The following is a 20,232-nucleotide window of genomic DNA, read 5'->3' as shown; positions in this document are numbered from 1 at the left end:
GATGTGTGTAATTATTAGTTTTGTTCTGGGATGTAACAAAGAACATCGGTTAAACAGTGCGGAGTTTCAATACTGTGTTCACCCGCCGTTGGATTCAAGCACATCATCTAGTCGACGAGGCAAGGATTCCACGAGCAGATGTTTGGTCTTCTCCTTAAACTCTCCGAAACATCAAACACGTGAGCCAGTAGAGCTTCCGTTGTTCTCAGTTGTCTAGGTTCCCACTCTCTCACCATCAACTCCCAAATGTTTTCGATTGGAAGACTTCGTTGGCCAATCTACTCTTGAAAGCAGATCCGCCGCACAAGAACATGCGGACTATCTCCTCTCTTGGAAATTCCGAAGTGTAAGGCATGATGAAATGATATCGTAAAGGAACATTCGGACCGAAGGGACATGCTGCACTTGGCACATGCCTCTTGAAAACAGCTTATCATTGGTGCATGTAGAGTTTCACGCCCATTCCGGTGCAGAAAGTTCCATTTTATTGGTTCCGTTGCAAGTGACATGCTCAAGGCATAGATACGAGTAAAACTGCTGCAGGATCTCGAACGAAGCACCTACCGGGGCTCGAATTAAAGCCAAAGCGTGGTGGCAAAGGCAACCGTGAATTTACTGCATCTGAGATTTACGTCAAGCAGGGCCTGTGTGGTGTGTGCAAAGAAACTCACGCTTGCTTTAGGAAATAAGGATACTATTGAATCAATGCAATATAAAAGAGTATATACCGTAAAATATACATTATTATTGACTCATGCATTCCATTAAAAAAATGCATTGTTTTCTCGCACATTTCTGCCCGCAATGAATATAAATGTATAATCTATTAAATTAAGCAGGTGCATGCAGATTTAAAAATATTGATAAGACGATTCAATTGATTTGAATTGAATTGTTGTTTTTTAAGTCCACTTGTGCACAGAAAGGCTAATTGGGACTGGACCTACAGTTTATAGTGGGTTCCGAACCACTATGTTCCTCCACCGGGTATCGAACCCGGGACCCCTTGATTAAAGGTGACGACTCTACGATTGCGCCATAGGGGAGGCCCTAGTCCTCTTACGGAGATAATTCGTTCGGAGCAATAGAAATGCCCTATCAAAACAATTGGGGAATATTATTTTCAATGTGGATATTCTTCGGAAAATATGTTTCTAACAACAGTTTACCTAAATAGTGGGGACTTGGAGTGAGAGAGAGGGACGGAGTTGGAAGAGAGAGAGAGAGAGAGAGAGAGGAAAAGCACACAATTTTCTGTTCAGTGCGAACCTTTGGGATTGCTTTTTCCTAGCGCACCAAAAACACAATACGTATAACCCAAATACAACCCAAACCTTCAATGGCAAAATTGTGAGTCAATCACTCAACTGGAATAAAAAGTACGGATTTAAATCTAGGCCAGAAGATAGTTATTGCGCTACCATGTGCCAAAAAAAATCCACTTTGCCCGCGAGAATTGTCATGCCTGAGTGATATGTAGTTTACGTTAGTTGTGAGAGTTGCTTCAATTCCATTGCCTGCCAAGAATAATGATAACGCTGAAAGCATAAAATACAGAAATGTGCATGTTTGGCGAGCTATGAGAAAAGCAGATCCTTGTGTTTTCTTTTCAAAATTTACTAATTTTATGTCAACTTTTACATATAGTCAATGGCGACAGAGGATGAATGATGCTTCTGGGAAATTGATGAAGATTGAAGAAACAACGAAAAAGAAAAACTCATTATCAGAGGCTAGGACCCAAGAACCCTGGCTATGCAGCATGTTATGATATTTAAGTATATCACGGATTGCTGCTAAATCCATTCCTAGATATTTGTAATGAATGAACCCCCGCCCCCGCTACGAGATAAAGAAAGACTATAGGATGTGAAACATTCACAATGTAATTGCATTGCTTTACATCGCTCTTGGCTGTATTCCAAATGTAGTAAGAGATCAGCGATAAGTTAGATTTTTTTGTGTGTGTGTTTTTTTTTTATCGCAAGGGCTACCTATTTCATCATTTATAAAGAGTTAACTTCGTCGTTACACTAGCACCAGGCACAAATGCATCAATTTCTATTTCGGTTATTTTACATCACTCTTCTGCCTCTTGAGTTAATCGCGATAATACGGATGAATTATCAATTTATAAAATTGTGACGGGACAAACTCAGTGATACATTCATGCCTGACCAGAGTTCGAATCTGGAACATATGACCTCGCTTCGCTAGAAAGGCTGGCAGAAATCTATCGGAAAAGTCTAGGAGCACCAAGAACCGGTTTCACCCAGCACAGACAATGAAATCATTTACAGCGACTCGCTGTGGCAGTGTTGCTCGTCACCCCCTCCCCCCTCACTCGCAGATAGCATAGCCTTCTCAGCACCCACATGCTGATGGAAGAGTGGAACCACAAGCAAAACAACCTGCGCAGACCCACGACTCCTGTGCACCGTACTCCCGCGAGGAGGGGCGGGGGAGAGTGGACCATGCTTCCTTATGGCCCGAACTGAAGGGAAGAAGGGAGATCTGCGCGGGTACTTTTCGTCCCAAGGATTTTTTTCGTTGTGGTCGATCTATACTTTTCGTTTCAGGCATATTCCGACTGGAAGCTTTCTGGCACCCCTCCGCACCCCCCCCCCTTCCCACCATGGTTAATAAATGAGACCCTTGCACTTTCAAAACCCTTATCGCAAGAAAAAGCCGGCATCAATTTTACACCACCATACAATAAGATTTACACGGGAAACATTTCCTAACATATTTTCTTGATTCGGACTAAGGGAAATTAAAAATAGTCAAAGAATTAAATTACTGAAAATATGGAAAAGCGCGATACCGAAATCTGTAATGAGTGCGAAGGGAAAATCGAGAAAAGGAAAAAAAAATTAAGTATAAAAGTATTCGAATAACCAGATTAAGAGAGAAAGTTATCACGGCTCGAACATTGCAAATGAAAAAAAACCAGGAATACGAATTGAAATATACGACAATCGGAAGTAGGCTGAAGGAAGCAAATTTTAATAAACGTGGAAAGAAAACATAATGAAAGGAGCGCTGGTTCGATTCGCGACGGAAGCTCATATTTGTTGTTCGAATCCCACTCTACACTGTATGTCCAGATGCATTTACACTTAAAACAAACTTTGTAGAACTTTTTCCAAATCAGATGTCGCCAAAAATTTAAAAACAAAAAGAATAACTGAAGGAAAAATGCCGAAAGCGTTATTGCAAAATGAAAAAAAAAAAAATCTTCACATATTCGTTCGGAAGTGGTAAAAGAATAATAAAAAACTCAAGCATAAATGTTAATAACACTTGTTATTATTACCAGAGACATTCTCAAAATAAACTTCTTGTCCGTTAAAATCAAATCAAGAGGAAAGCAAGATCTCCACCAGGTCGCGTGAATCTGTGGCTAGATTCAAGAGTTGGAAACACTACGCTTCTCGCGAGCTGCTATTCCTGGCGAAACTAGATGATATAAAATTCCGGGTTGCATAACCGTAAGGGGGGGGCGTTTCATTCGATTTCGAGTGTACATGGGGCCATTTGGAAGAAAAGATCTGGAATGTTGTCGAATCATGTCATTCTTCTCCATGACAATGCTATGCCACACACGGCCCATTTGACTCAAACAACACTGACCAACTTGCACTGGGAAGTTTTACCACACAGCCCTTACAGTCCAGAGTTAGCCCCCAGTGATTTCCACTTGTTTTGGGGCTCTTAAAGAGCATTTGGGCAGGATGTACTTTCAGACAGATGAGGAACTCAAGAACGCTGTCCTGAGTGGTTACGACACCAACCAACTTCTTTCTACACCAAAGGCATCAAGGAACTTCCACAACGATGACAATGGTGTCTGGATGTTCAGGGGGAATACTCTCAAAAACTGACATAGTTTGGTGCTTCTATGTATGTATATTTCCCATCTAGAAATAAAAGTCTTGGTCAACCTTGAACGACCCTTGTAGTCACTCAGTTTGAATCACAATTGAAAGAAGATGAGCATGAATGCTGGTATCAGAACAATAGTGCAACTTGCATTTTTGCTACTACAACCACTATAGTCTTGCCTTCTGGCACACACAGGAGATGTAGAAATTTCAGTGAACAATGTGGGCTTAACCGGGAATCGAACCTGGGTCTCTTCTGTACCACGTTTAGCAAAATATTTTTGGCTGAAATTTCTACATAGTACATCTCCTGTGTGTGCCAAAGAGAAATATAACTTACTTCTTTATGCTGGGAAAAACTAGGTACCATTGACGTCAAGTGCTTCAAAAGACAAGAGATTCCATTGCAGTAGCACTGACAGACAATTCCACACAGGTACAACACCAACAAGGTCCCCGAAGCTAACAAACAATGCAGTTATCTTAAGAAGTATTAGAGCTGAGCTGATGCCGATACTGATCAGTATCAACCGATACCAACGGTATCGGTATCGGTTGAAATTCTTCAATTGATACCATTGTTTTTGAGTCGCTCTAACCATGACCATGAGTAACATTAGTCCTTTTTAAGTTCAGTCACCTTTCCTGGTGACAGGTTCGAAAGCCAGCACAAGAAGTTCCGCATGTAGTTTTTCCAAGAAATGCTGGAGAAACCCCAAGCAGATGATTGACAAGATCAAAGGTATGGGCAAAGTGAAAGCTGCACCCAAACTTCTAGAAGCCATGTAACCACCTGGTAAAAGTTATGTGGAAATAAAACAGATCATTCATCTCTTAATTCCTGCTCACAAACTCGTGGGACTATGAATATGGAACATTTTAAAAACCCATTACCATCATGCTGGGCTGTTTCCGGGCCAGATGTTTCCGGAGTTCTTGGGAAAGACAGATGAAGGTCGCTATGGAATACAATTTATCTATTTGGTCTAGGAATTAATTCGTGCGGTTGTTACGCACATATTGAAGCTGTAGTTCAAACACAAAATATATAAATACCTTAAGAAAAATATTGTCCATCGCGAGCCACCACTTTCGCCCATCTGTCAGGCAAGTTATGGATTCCGTGGCGAAAGAAGTCCTCATCCTTTGAAGCGATCCAGTCAGAGACCCATTTTTCGATATCTTCTGAAGAAGTGAACCGCTGTCCAATCAAATCGTTATCCATGCAATCGAACAAGTAGTAGTCCGAAGGAACATCTGGTGAATACGGCGGGTGGGGTAAAACTTCCCATCTGACATTTTCTAAATAGCTTTTGACCCGTTTTGCGACATGTGGGCGAGCGTTATCATGTTGAAAAATAAGTTTATCATGTCTGTTCTCCCATTCTGGTCGTTTCCTGGCCAGAGCTTGCTTCAAACGCATTAATTGTCGTCGATAATGTTCTCCATTAATAGTTTCACCCGGTTGCAGCAGCTCATAGTACACCACACCTTTCATATCCCACCATATGCACAGCATAACCTTTGCACAGTGAATATCTCGTTTCGGTTGTGATGGACCTGGTTCACCTGGCTTCACCCAGGCCTTTTTCCGTTTCGGGTTCTCGTAATGGATCCACTTCTCATCGCCAGTAACACTGCGATGCAAAAACCCCTTTCTTTTCTGTCTTTGAAGCAGCAATTCACAAATGGTTTTTCGTCTTTCAACGTCTCTGTCTTTCAATTCATGTGGAACCCAATGTGACATCTTTTGAATCATTCCCATGGCTTTGAGGCATTTGGAAACTGTTGTTTGATCAATGCCTAATGCTTCTGCAAGTTCTTCCTGCGTTTGACACGAATCCTGATTGAGCAATGCTCTCAATTCTTAGTCTTCAAATTTTTTTGGCTGTACAGGTCGCTCTTGGTCTTCCAGGCTGAAATCACCACTTCTAAACCGTGCAAACCATTTCTGACACGTTCGCTCAGCTAGCGAATGGTCACCATACACTTCCACCAAAATACGATGACTTTAGGTAGCACTTTTCTGCATGTTAAAGTAATGAAGCAGAACACCCCGCAAAAACACTTTATCTGGCACGAACTGCGCCATGTTCAGTTGACTACAAAATGCTGTTGTTGACGCATCAATCAACTGCCCTATACTACGAACGATGCGCGCTGACAGGAGTTTTCAACGCATGTGTGGCTACACGGAACTGTGGGACGATATGCTCGTTACGCCATCTCTTGTCCAGGCACACGAATTAATTCCTAGACCAAATACATTCAAGCAGAGAGAGGGTTGTGGATTCAACAATTTCTTCTTGTACTTTTCCCTTCTGTGTAAGTCTTTCATGTGACTGCAGCGGCCTCTTTTTATTACAAATGACAAGAGAATGACAAACAGCATAGTATAAACAGAACTGGCCAGATGAGCGTTATTGTAATACCTGTATTTGCATATATTTTTATGTGACTTTTTCCCTCTCCAGGTTACCCGCAACGGCAAGAATGAAGAATAATATTTTCACAAAATTAAAGAAGAGAGACAATCCTCCAATTCTTTGGAGTAACTGCAACACTTAAAATATTTTGCAACATTTCAAAATCCTCTTTCTTTACATCCTCTGGGTCTAGAGAGAAGTTTATACAAAAAATTACCCAATGTCACACAACATTTTAAAGTGTTATTTATAATGCTACATGTAAATATTTTGGGAGTTATTTAATGTCATTAAAGGAATGCGATGTGATGAGTTAGTATGACTCAGTAACTAGCCTTCGTTATTTTAAATTTGAATCTGTGGTAATCAGTGAGAGCATCGGCATCAGTTCAAAGTGGTATCAGTCAACAGACATTCAATTCTGAAATTACACAATAATAATAATAATAAACGAGATAACTATCATCGTATAATTATAGAGGGGGACACACCATTGCCCTTGGAGGATGGAAAGCCCTGGATGGACCCCCCCCCCCCCAAAAAAAAAACTTTCTTTCTGGATACGTCCCTGTTTAACTCCCCTTCATGGGATTGTTATGAGTAAGGTACCACTCCTGGGACCATGTTAACAGTAGGGCTGGACCAATACCAATGCCGCTGTTAACATTATCAGCCAATACGAGTGATATCGGTTGGAATTTATTTGCAGATACATTTCCAGCATTTTGGTCTTGGCCACATGGCACTTCAGTGGATTTTATCCAGGAAATTATGCAAAATTCAACCTTTCTTTATATTTTGCGCCAATCCTGCATGAAAACTGGATTTTTTATGACATAACATGTATCTTAATATTCTGATGTAATTATTGAATATTTTAAAACAAAATTATTGATTCATATAATTGGAGTAAAATGCCTACACACTAATATTGACCAATATTTCGAACAACTTTTAATTATTACAATTTTCAAGCATCAGTATCGATATCGGTACAGAGTGGTATCGACTTGAGCCTAGTTAACAGTGCTAGTGTATTCAATGGAAAATTGTTTATTTCAATTTGCAAAATGAAAGTAACAAAGATTACAATGCATTATAATAAACTTGAAAGTATTTTCACAAAATTTGCATTTCTATTGCAGCATAAAATTTTTACCAAAACATTTAGTAATAGTCGTGTTTTATAGTGTACAAGTCAGCTGTCAAATGTCAAGTAACTGCAGGAAAACATTTCCATCAGGACATATTCTTAACCAGATTATTCTTATATGGAAAAGATGAAAGTGCTGATATCCTTCAGGGGACAACTGCAATGCTCTAGAAAGAAAGTGCTTACTTTGGCCCATGTGCTACACATACATGGTGGCCATATATTTTAAACATACACGGTGAACCAAAAGTTAGTATGATAATATTATGATGCAAGAAAAAGTGATCATCAATGCAGAAATTGTATTGAACAAGATGTTACCCAGTGAATGTGAATGATGGTTCAGATCACACTTGAAACTCTAGGTCCAGTACCGATTAGCCCATCTGTGCATAAAGTGTACTTCAAACAAAAACTCAAACAAGAAAGATTTGATTTGACTATTCTTATTTAGTGTTGCTTTTCTGACACTTTTAATCAATCACAACGATGAGAATTGGTGATATGATGAAGCGACACTCACAAAAAACACCCATGCAGAGGTGGGGGGGATTTGAACTCCAGACCCCTGGCATCGTATCATGTTGTGCTAACCACTCCACCACGAAGTCAGGTTACAGTAAACAGACAGATACATAAAGAATACCTGTAATACCTCACAACATGGATTTTAACTGCAGCTTTCAGAAGGACCTCTATTGGAAAACACATGAATTATTACCACACAACCTACATGAGGAGGATGCACATTCCTCTCAGCCTGCGACATTTTTTCATGTCAATTTCACTTGTAAATAACACGTTCTTGCACTATAAATAGTACCCAATCATCAACTTTAACCCTACAGTGTACAATTCCTATACAGTGGAAGCTTGATAACTCGAACCTCAACATCTCGAATTCCTTAAGTCGAATTTTTTGTAATCCCATTGAATTGTCCATAACACTCAATACTAATTTTACCTCAACTCGAATATAACCTTGACAAGACGAATTTTTGTAGTTTACGGGATGCCGTTCGAGCTCAATAACTCGAAGGTAACTATGAAAAACCTCTATGAGTCGAAGTTAAATTCTAATCACCTCTATTAACTCGAAGTTTTAGTTGCATGGACCTCAATAAGTCGAAGTGTGGGGTGCGTACGTACAATGTCGGGTGATCAACAATCGTGTCAGGATTGAACTCTCCCACCCTGCCATGTATGTAGGTGTTAATGTGCTTAGTGTGCATTGTAGAAGTGTTGATTCGTACATAAAAGTTGCAGGCTATGATGACGGTGAAACGAAGTTGTAAGACATTTAGTGTTGAAGAGAAGCGGAAGCTTTTAAAAGTGGTTGACGAAGGCATTAAGAGAAAGAGTGAAATTGTGAAAGATTTTAAAATTCGTAGTGCCTACGTTCAGAAGGGTCAGTAAACTTTAGACCTCTATAACTCGAAATCAGTGATTTTGGCCCTCAATAACTTGAACTTTGGTAAGTCGAAATCTTTGATACCTCGATTTTTTTTTCCCCCTGAAGTTCGAGTTATCAAGGTTTGACTGTACCTCAATTCTGTAAAATAACTGTGAGTTTCTTTTTCAAAGGCAAAACCTATTGCAGTCACCTGGTTGCATCAATTAAAGAGGTAAGGGAACATTCAGGGTTTTCATTGGATTGGTGGAATATTGATTATTTATAATGGTAGTTTATCAACAAAGTTTCACCTTGGTCCATCCCCAATTCATTGATGCCTATGAAATAACCAGAAAATTCAAAATTCCTTGGCCTGCAGCAAAAAGTTGTTTTTGAAAATTTTTCTCCTTTAGAAAAACTTATGCCATTTTAAATTTGAAAAGGTACATTTGTTTTTTTAAAATTCTATAGCATTCAAATAAATGTTCACGTTGTTTACTTTTGTTGCTGTTTAGATGTCTGTAATAGCTCTGTGGCACTGTAAGACTATTTTGTATCACAAATGTTTGTATTTGTATTTGTGTTTTTGTTGTTAGGTAAGTTTTAGTTTTTAAGTCCACTTTATGCACAGCAAATCAAGACTGGACTTACAGTTTAAAGTGGGATCTGAACCCATGTGCAATGTACCTCCACTTGGTATCAAACTCAGGACCTCTTGATTACAAAGCAACATTACAACTACTCCATTGGGGAGGCTTGGTTCAGCTTTATTTGTAAATGCCACTACTACATCAAAGATAGCTCTTGTCTACCAAACAAGAATAAAGGAATTCATGTTGAGGGGAATAAACAACGCGGTTGATAAGACGTAAGCGAGTTACTCAAGATATATCCGCGAAACTTACTTGCAAATGTTCTATTAATTTTGGTGGCCTCTGCCACCATCCACTTGGGAACTTGATGCTTCTCGCCCTGTTCAAGTGAAGAAGATTTGAAGGAAGTTGCGCGGTGGCTCAGTCGGTAACGCGTCTGACTACCATGCTCAAGGTCCCGGGTTTGATCCCCGGCCGGTTCAAATCCGGGAATTTTTCTAACGGTGGAAGCGGCCCCGGCGCCTACCCAGCATCGAATAACATGGGTACCTGGGGGAAACCCTGGGGGGTAAAGGCGGTCAGGGGCGTGATGCTGATCACATCACCCCCACTCACGACCGGATCAAGAAAGTGTGGGGCGTTACCCCCACACCCCCTATACGCCTTCATGGCGTGGTGCTATGCACAGGGGAACACTTTACCTTTTTTAGTTACCATAGTGACGGACATAGGACTTCAAAATGGATACACAGTACATCAACTCTCCACATGGTGCAGCAAAGCAGAAATGCAAGTACGACAAACTAACCTACTCCACCCAGCCAGCAGTGATAAAGCTAAATGATTGCCTTCCCTTACCACCAGACTACATCCAACCGCCTAGCCAAGACCTTGAAACAATATGACATCAAACTCGCAAACAAAATAGCAAGTGCCCTAAGCAAACACAAGATATCATTCCTTTCTCCACTAGACAACCCAGGTGTACATGATGCCCAGTGTGAGTGCAACTCACACTACATTGACAGATCCATCAGATCCGTCAACGAGCGTATACAACAGCACTTGGCGAACGCAAAAAAATCCCAACCCACTACAGGACTAGCAAGGCACCTCAAGTTCAACAAACACAGGATCTAAAAAGTTTCAGTTAGGCACACATCACACACCCTCATCAACACCAAAATCAAAGAGACGAATGCAATTATGCACTTTCTGCACAAGCTGAATATCGACAGCGGTCAGGCTTATCATCTTTGGCTCCCGTTATTACAACAGCTCAAACCCATCGTGCGCAGCAGACAAAATGGCTACACCAGCACACCTCTAGCAGTAGTCGAGGAAACAACAACAGGAACCGGAAGTAACGAAGAAACAACAACAGGAACCGGAAGTCAACCTAACAGTGAAGCATCGAGTTCCCAAGTGGATGGTGGCAGAGGCAACCAAAATTAATAGAACATTTGCAAGTAAGTTTTGTGAATATATCTTTAGTAACTTGCTTACATCTCATAAGAAGAAAGGAGTTGGGTGAAAACATTAAAAATAATAAATCTCTGTTTGATAAGTATTGTTTTAATAACATTATAAACATTCCTATGACTAAATTCCTTATAACCACATATTACAATTTTACTGTTAGGTTTTTATGATGAAAACAATCAAACAAGACTACAAAGACTATACATAAGGGAAGTACATTGATGTTTATATCACAGTTGAGATAATGATTACACAAGGTTTATGTTACATATGCTCAGTCTGTGTGTAATCATGTCTGCTACTTTTCATTCATTCGGGTAAACAGACAAATCATGAATAGAAAAAGGAACTAGTACAAAGTTTATCCCATTCTCATTGTTATTAAATACACATACACCAACACTCAATAGTGATTAACAAATACTATAGTTGTTCAACTCTTAACATCAAGTTAGGTTAAAAATAAAATAATCATCATCATAACTGGAAGTCATTTAGAAATATTTTGTATTCCATTTTTGACAGTGTTTGGAAGATTATGCATTTAGTCCATAGCAATAACATTTATGAATAATATACATGATCCAAAGGAGATACACTTTTAGAAGGCCAATAAATAAAAAAAGGAATTTCTCATTTACAAAACTGTATGCAAACAGCGTAGCAAAACTAAAAAGCGAGACTTGATAACATACAGGTGATTCTGTTTAGCAATTGTTTCTGCAGTGAAGTGCACTGGTACTGGTAGCAGGAAATGAACCATTCAAAATGCATAAGAAAGCATGGCCAAGTGCGAAAATAGACTTTAATATTCAACTAGGTCCATTTAAACATTAAATAAATGTATTAAAGAAAACATTATTTCTCAATACAGGTGTTTTATTATTTTGTGGTATAGTTCTTCTTTGACAACATAATTTTATAAATTTCAGTTATCCCTCATCCCTTCATGTCCCCCAGGGCATAAAATATGTGGCCCTATACAACACCTATAGTACTTTTGCTTACTCTTTTCATGACACAGGGTAGGATTTAAAATGCCTCCACCCCTCGGTCAATGTAAAAATGCCATAATTATTTTCTGTTAACATGTTGTGTTACTGTATTAGTTAAGAGAAGTGATTTTACCTTTTGACGTAACTTCAAAAAACATGATGGAATGGGAAGCTTTATGAAACAATGGAAAGCTTTTTATTATGGCTTTTGGTATTTTAGCGTGCTGTGCAATGCAAGACTTAAACAATAAAATCTTACAAATTTGCTTTTGCAGATTTCAGTTGTAACACTCGTTTGATTAAACAAGAGTTACGTTGAGTATGTGCATTATGATCAAGTGTTACAGAAAGGTCGAGAATGCGAAATGCTGGTCTAGCAGAAGATTCTACTTCACATTATGACTATGACTGATATTCAACCCACAAAAAATGATGTCACAATACTCTGTGTCAAGAGACAAGGGCTGCCAATTATGTGTTCACTTCTTTAAAAACTACTACTTCGTTCCACCCCCAAAAAGAACCACAGAAACAACCTGTTCAACATAGAAACCCCAAACTAAATCTTTCCTCCAGCTAACACAACAATCACCCCAGAAACCCAGCACTGTATACATTCAGATAACAAATATATCTACATGAAATACCTTCAATCGAAAAATAAACTCTAAAGCATTGTTTTAAAACAATCTAGAAAAACATGTAACTTCATTTTCCACACTGGTGTTCCATTTTTAAACAATTTGAAGCAATGAAGAAGAAATAAACCTCATTTGGACACCACTGTTTCAACATTCTTTTCAAGCACAGTATTTCGTTTGCACTTTAGTAACCATATTTCTGCCTTTCTACACTTAAAATTAATATCTCCAACACTTCTGAATGAAAACAAAGTCTGCCCTAAGTATATTTAAAAAAATCAAGTCACTTGTTTTTACTTCAGCACCTTATCTGAATGTAAAAAATATATATATTCAAAGCAATGTGTAGTTGAAAGAGAAAAAACATACCATGGGCAAGAGATTACTTTTGAATTATACACCAGAAGACTAAAAGTTTAGTGATACACTGTCATGAAAACTTATGTTTTTAAGTTTCTATTAGATATAATTCTCAGTCACTCTTTATAACAAAACTATTGAGTAATTAGTGTTAAAGAATACAGGTGAGGTCTGACAAACAATACATGTGATTCAATTCATTCACCAGTAATAACGAATCATTCACAAAGTACAATTACATAAAAAAAACTACATCATTTTATTAGAAAAATCATCATCAAACTGATATGTAAAAAACACTTTGGTTAAGTTCACACTGTCAGCTACTTGTACTCAAATACAATTGTTAAAAAAAAATCAAGAATGGTTGCTATGAGCCTGAACTGCACAAGGCCTTCGCTTGACGATGTCAGCTGGCTGTGATCATATCTGGCGGCATGTGGCCAGTGTCGCCCAGCGCTTTGAGGGTCACTCGCCCATTGGGTCGGATAATCAGCCACGTAATGCTCGCATGGTGGAGAGACAGACGCAGCCATGCTTCTGGAGGGAACTGCAATGCCCTGGAACACATGTTCTTTTTCACAATCTTCGTTTCTTTACCGGGGAGGAGGATAACATATGCAACTCATCTGATACCAGAGCTTCACTAAACTTCTGCTCAATCATGAAATACCTATTTGCAGTATTATTCACCATAGATATGCAGGCCTCCCCGATGGCATAGTGGTAACGTCGTTGCCTTGTAATCAATGGCATCTGGGTTCGATACCTGGTGGAGGCCCATAGTGGTTCGAATCACACTTTAACCTCTACGTCCAGTCCCGATTAGCCTACCTGTTCACTAAGTGGACTTAGAACAAAAACATTTAGGTACACATCAATGAACCATATTAGTGTGATGTCATGCTGTGATGTCATGCTGTAAGATTGAATCCAAACAAAGTAGTCACGTGGTTTTAGAATTGTGATGGCAGTTATGAAAGAAAATTGTGATGTGTATCGTACATCAATGTAAAGATGAGATTTCAGATAATACATCTACATCTAACACATATCTTACAGAGCATAAGGTAAAGAATACATGGAGTAGGAAATTAAGTAAAGTGAATGGTCCTAACAGCATCCGATCCGGAATCGCAGCGAATGTGTGGCCCCGCTACAGTCACGTGAGGCTGCTGGTTTCCAATCAGCCAAAGCCGCAGTGTGACTGCACTTGAGATTGGCTGAGCTTTGGCTGTACTCAGAAGTAGAATGACTAACTTTCTTTTAAAAATGCATGATTTTCTTACTCCCAGTTATTCTTTACTTTATTATCTGTAAGTTATGTGTCGTATATAGACATATTCTCTGAAATCTCATGTCTTCTATGGATGTACTGCATATATCACAATTTTCGTTTCATAACTGCTATCACAAACATTAAAGCTACCCTTCTGATGGAAAATTCAGTGCTTTTAAATAGGAGAAAAACCCATGTCACATTTGTTTGAGCTCAAATCATGCTCTGTCGCCTGATGTGATGTCACCATTAATATGGTCCCTTTACACCCTCTAGAAGAAACTGGTGTACAGTGGAATCAGCAATTGTTATATTTGAGAGAAAATGGTGAAACAGAATTGAAGAATCAGGGATGGGTGTGGATATTGTTGCACCCACTTAATTTTTTTTGTTGCGTTAGAAGAAACGATACATTTCACAATCATGTCTTGCACATAAGGATTACGCTACTGATGCAATATTCTCGAATTTGCATTCTTAGGAATGGACCAAAATGAATTTACTATTAACAACAAAAGTGTACCAGTTCAATGCAAAAGAGCAGATACTTAATACACTACTTAAATGACAGATTGTAAAGCTAAGCTGAATCGTTTTAGAATCAGTACAGGCATGAATATTTCATTTTTGACGAAAACACAAAATTTGAAATAACACATTATAATGTTAATTTTTCATGTTTCTGAAAGGTGCGAGGTGCATTTTCCCACTCTGTTTCATCACGAAATAATGCGAAATAGAATCTTAAACACGAAATTTGGGGTTTATTTACCGACACGACACTTTCTGAAGTCAGATTTATCCTGAGAGTTATGCCATTCACGGAAAATTAATTAATTCTGCTGTAAATATTTGAGAAGAAAAAATGGACCCCTTTATACAGGAATAAACTTAATATTCTGGTAATGACACATGTGCTATTAGAAGGGATATGTTTATTTTGTGTAGTAAGAGGAGTTTTTAAATCAAATTTGGGATTATATTCACATTTTTAAAACAAAAATGTAATTTTATACACTGCTTTTTCACCGCAATAACAGCAAAATTTTATTTCATTTACCACTTTTGAACCCAAAATTGACTTTTTATACCGAAATTTTGCTTTTTTATTTACCAAAAATATGTGCCCCTAGGAATCAGTATCAATAGTCATACCTCTTCCTGTCGATAATTATATTTGAACATCTCCCCCACTGTACAATTACTTGAATAAATATTACACCGAAACTTTATCATGTATCTCTACTAGAATATTTTCTTAAAAACTTCTGTTGATTCTTACAGGCAATTAAAATAGTCAAAATCTAGTAAATGAACTAATTTCATTATAGAATTCTAAAAAATTATGAAATCTGCATACTTCACAGAACATTTGCACTACAGGAGTTCCTTTGCAATTGCAATAACACTGAATTGTTGCCAGAAAGTGGTTAAGATAAAATTATATGCTAAACATATTTTGTATGCCTGGTAAGTCTTGAACTTATGTGCATGTAGGGAAAAATACAGGGTGTTTCAAAAGGCACACAACCGAAACTTTAATTACTTCTAACCCCTTCAAAAAATGAGAAATATATACACCGGGTTTTCTGAATTATGAAGGAAATTGTTAACATCTTTGATTGCTAGTTTACTCCACACAGGATATTCTAGTTTTCCTTTAAAATATTCAGAATATTAAAATACCTGTTATGTAATCACAAAATACGGTTTCTTGATATACTATTGGTGCAAAATCAATGCAAACCTGGGCTTGTTCGGTAGCTGTTATGGCATTGTGTACCAGAAACCTTGAATTTTGCATAAGTTCCAAACTAATTAAAACCTGCGAAAGTGGCGCAGAGCATTTTTGTGTACCCTGTGAATGATCCAACTGCCGGGACGTATTGGCCAGTATAAGTAAATAAAATACAACTGATACTTTCTGATACCGATGTCACATATAAATAATGTTATATTACAAGAAAATATCTGATGAAGAGTGTGTTTTCTCCAGTTCGTGTAAAAAAGTGTTTATATGTATGTAACAACTGTAAACAATCATTTTATAGTACATGGTTATACTGCATAAGTCAAGAAGACTTAGGTGGGCAGGCCATGTGGCACGAATGGGAGAGGAAAGAGGAGTTTACAGGATTCTTGTTGGGAAACCTGATGGTAAGAGACCTGTAGGAAGGCCAAGACGAAGATGGAGGGACAACGTTGAGATGGACCTAAGGGAAATCGGTAGGGATGGAAAAGAGTATATAGAACTTGCTCAAGATAGGGAAAGATGGAAGGCCTGTGTTGCTGCAGCCATGAACCTTCGGGTTTAAGAAGGCTAGGGAGTTAGTTAGTTAGTTAGGTTATACTGCATATTCTGAACAATTTTAAATAAAGGTGGCATGTCAATTATACATTTATAATGAGACATTGGTTAACCCTCTGTTGGTATATGTGTTCCAGAGTAACACGAATGGTATTATGTGAGCATGGCACTCAACTCGCATATGAATTTTATTGTTTTTTTGTTATTTCTCGAATACCTTTTTATGCTAATCATATTGAAGATGGTTCATAAATATGTATTGCCTAATATATATATCACTTATAGGTTAAAATTTTGCTTATTATCTAATCTAAAATAACAAAATTATATTATTGTATTGCAATGTTACTGATTACCTATTATGATACCATGCTCGGAACTGCTTCATTCGTGACGAATATTATATTCCAAAGTTCATTTAACTAGAAATAGTGGCAGTAATATGTGATTGGAGTCAAATAAAATAACTACTGAAGAATCAAAACAGAAAACAGTGACAGAACATGATTTAGTGCGCACAGAAATAAAATATGTTTTCAGAAAATGATTACATACATGTGAGAGTGGCGCTCGCAAAACAGGGGCTGTCATCAAAATGGCACATCTGCTCAGACTGAGAGTAATGCCACGACATATAACTGGTATCATCTGGCCATAGATATTCCAAATTACAACTACACAAGACTATAAAGTAATATCATTAGTTGGTCCTGAGAAACTTACAATTATATCACAGGGTGAGTGCCATGCTAACACATATGAAGAGAAACTGGAATCCGCGGATTACCGATGTAGTTACGGCTTGTGCCGCTAGGTGTCATTAGTATGGGATATCTGGCATCAATCTGTGCCCAGCGGTTCATTCGTAGTGTTGCATTGTTTGTGGTCTTGCGATTTTTGAGTGATTGTTGAGATGGCGGACCACAAGGAGCAAAGGACCTGTGTTAAATTTTGTTTCTTGTTGGGAAAAATGGCTGCTGAGACCGTTGTTATGCTTCGCCAAGCTTTTTATGAAGCTGCTTTGGGAAAGACACAAGTCTACGAGTGGTTTTCCCGGTTCAAAGATGGCGACATGTGAACTGATGACTTGCCAAGGCACGGCCGTCCTTCGACAGGCAAAAATGAAGAAAACATTGGAAAAGTTCGAGATGCCATTAATGAAGATCGTCGAAAGGCCATAGAGCAAATTTCTGAAGAAGTGGAGTTGTCCTGGAGTACCTGCCAGCGCATTTTAACTGACGATTTGAAGATGAGACGGGTGTCTGCTAAATTTGTGCCTCGCTTGCTGTCAGAGGAGCAGAGAAAGAATCGAGTGAATGTTTGTCGCGACTTGAAGGCTGAACTGCACAAGACCCAAATTTTCTCAAACGAATTGTGACTGGGGATGAGTCCTGGTGCTATGGGTACGATCCTGAATCAAAACAAGTATCCAGCCAGTGGAAGACTCCAAATTCACCACATCCCAAGAAAGCACATCAAGTTCGATCCAATGTGAAAACAATGTTGATTTATTTCCTTGATGTGAATGGGATTGTCCACAGGGAATTTGTTCCCCAAGGACAAGCAGTGAACCAGAAATTTTACCTGAATGTCTTGAGAAGATTGTGTGAAAGTGTGCGACGGAAGCGTCCAGAACTGTGGAGAAGTGGAATGTGGTTACTGCACCATGACAACACCCCAGCCCACATGGCCATGTCAGTGCGACAGTTCTTGGCAAAGAACAACATGCTGCTTGTGCCCCATCCCCCGTACACACCTGATTTAGCACCCTGTGACTTTTTTTTGTTCCCGCGGATGAAGAGGAATGTGAAAGGGAAGCGATTCCATGATGTCAATGAGGTCAAATACATTACGGAGAAAACCTTGAAGAGTATTGCGCCAGAGAAGTTTCGAAACTGTAATCAACAGTGGGAAAAACGTTGGGACAATTACATTCAAGCACATGGGCAATACTTTGATGTTGACTAGAGTAGACATGCTTACCTGAAAGTACCTACAACATGTACATGTACGGTCAAAATAAAACAAGGTGACAAAATTCCAGATTTTTTTTGGGTACCTCCTCATATACCAACAGAGGGTTAAAAAAACCGACTTCTAATGCAGGAAAAGTACATCTGGAAAATTTTCCATTTTGCTTCACTGGGAGCAAAAAGATAAAATGTAAAATCTGGAAACCTAAAAGAGGGTTTCCATAAGAATAAAAGAGACAGAGCAAGTATGTGGATTCATGCACATCAGTGAAAGAAATAAAAAATTAAACCAAGGCATGGCACCAGTACTTACCTACATACAAAATACCGGATGACATTTGCATGGCAAACTATAATCTCGTAGCTGTCCTTCTCCTGCTTTGCATCGGCCCGATGGAAGTATCTCCTGAAAGCTGCTTCGATTCTCGCTCCATCCTCAAAGAACTGCTACCATCCAGGGATAAGAAATGTTATTAGTGGCTGCTCATTAGCCTTTCAGAAATCATGTACTCACTAATGATACAGTAAAACCTCGTAAATCTGGACTAATGGGGGAGGACAAGTTGACCGGTTTAACAAAAGTCCGGATTAACTGAAATAACCTAAAAGAACAGTGAAAGTGCATTAAAACACAGTTTATAGCAACAAAACATGTTTATTATGGTGTATTTAAAGGGCATAGGCTTAAATACACTATACAGTACAGTACAGCACACAGTCTGCAGGAAACAGAATTTCATTAGTGGTTGACTGCCTTTCTTTGGAAAGTTCTCTTGTTTAATTCACTGTTGTTTTTTTTGTCTGTCCGGATTAAGCTAAGTCCGGCTTATCAGAGTCTGGATTAATGAGGTTTTACTGTATAATGTGCTATGTGCTATGATGCCAGGGGTGTCAGATTCGAATCCTGGCCTGGGTATGGGTGTTCTGCATGAGTGTCCCTTCATCACAATACCCAAGAAAGGCACTCTAATATGAATTAAAAATTTTAAAAGTCACACCATATAGTTATCACTCATCCTCATTGTTGAAATTAACTAAAGTGGCAGAAAAGTGACACTAAATAACAAAAATCAAAATCCAATTGAGATATTTTATATCAAAAACTACCATGTGCTTCAAAGGTATTAATACTGTTTGTTTTTCACTTTTATTTATACAATTTATTATTCACGGTTAAAAATATGAAATGCAGGGCAAAATACAAAATGGAAGAAGAACTATTGTTTTACATTTTGTACATTAACAATGCTTACGATACCCACGAAGGGCACTCTAGTATCAATGAAAGTTTTAAAGTCAAAACTAGAGTTTACAAATTTGAAAAATATATAGTTTTCAAAAATTAGTTACAGTCAACTCTCGATTCAACGACCTTTCACAGTTCCCGGGAAAAGGGTCGTTATTTCGAAGGGGTCGTTATTGGAATTTGCACCAATTTTCAGCTTAAAGGGAGCTGAAACGGACAGAAAGATGCCTAGGAGATGGTAACACCATTTATCCTGGTAGTTATACAACCTGTTATGCACAGGATGCGTGTTGTGAGAAGGAAAATAGAACATGAAAAAGTTTTCACAAACTAGAATTTATAATAATGTTACTTTGTTTCAATTGTTGCTTTTCCAGTAAATTCTTACAATTCTAGTTCCTGAGAAACCAGTTTGCACTGAGACCAATGGAAAGGAAAACAATCTCTCGCTTATTGCAAGCGAAACTCGAAGAATCTTGACACCAGTCAGACTGGTGCC

At 38.5% G+C, this 20,232-nt stretch overlaps 1 protein-coding gene across 4 annotated transcripts in view; it reads right to left on the bottom strand.

The window, feature by feature from the left end:
- Pgam5 (Phosphoglycerate mutase 5) overlaps nucleotides 1–20,232 on the bottom strand; it is a 42,885-nt gene that overhangs the window by 8,422 nt on the left and 14,231 nt on the right. Inside the window, exons 4-5 of one of the 4 annotated variants that reach the window (XM_083128446.1) lie at nucleotides 18,801–18,931; nucleotides 11,021–13,487 (exon numbers count right to left, since the gene is read on the bottom strand). In XM_083128446.1, the coding sequence (XP_082984572.1) occupies nucleotides 13,337–13,487; nucleotides 18,801–18,931 (282 nt within the window). In that variant the 3' untranslated portion in view covers nucleotides 11,021–13,336. Of the gene's footprint in view, nucleotides 1–11,020; nucleotides 13,488–18,800; nucleotides 18,935–20,232 lie in introns of those variants that run through there. The other 3 variants (XM_083128445.1, XM_083128444.1, XM_083128442.1) reach the window with 3 other exon arrangements.

This window comes from Lepisma saccharinum, chromosome 9, assembly GCF_977018435.1.
Source record: "Lepisma saccharinum chromosome 9, izLepSacc3.1, whole genome shotgun sequence".
Lineage (NCBI taxonomy): Eukaryota > Metazoa > Arthropoda > Insecta > Zygentoma > Lepismatidae > Lepisma > Lepisma saccharinum.
The sequence above is the reverse complement of the archived record's forward strand: the minus strand, read 5'-3'. Positions and strand labels throughout refer to the sequence as shown.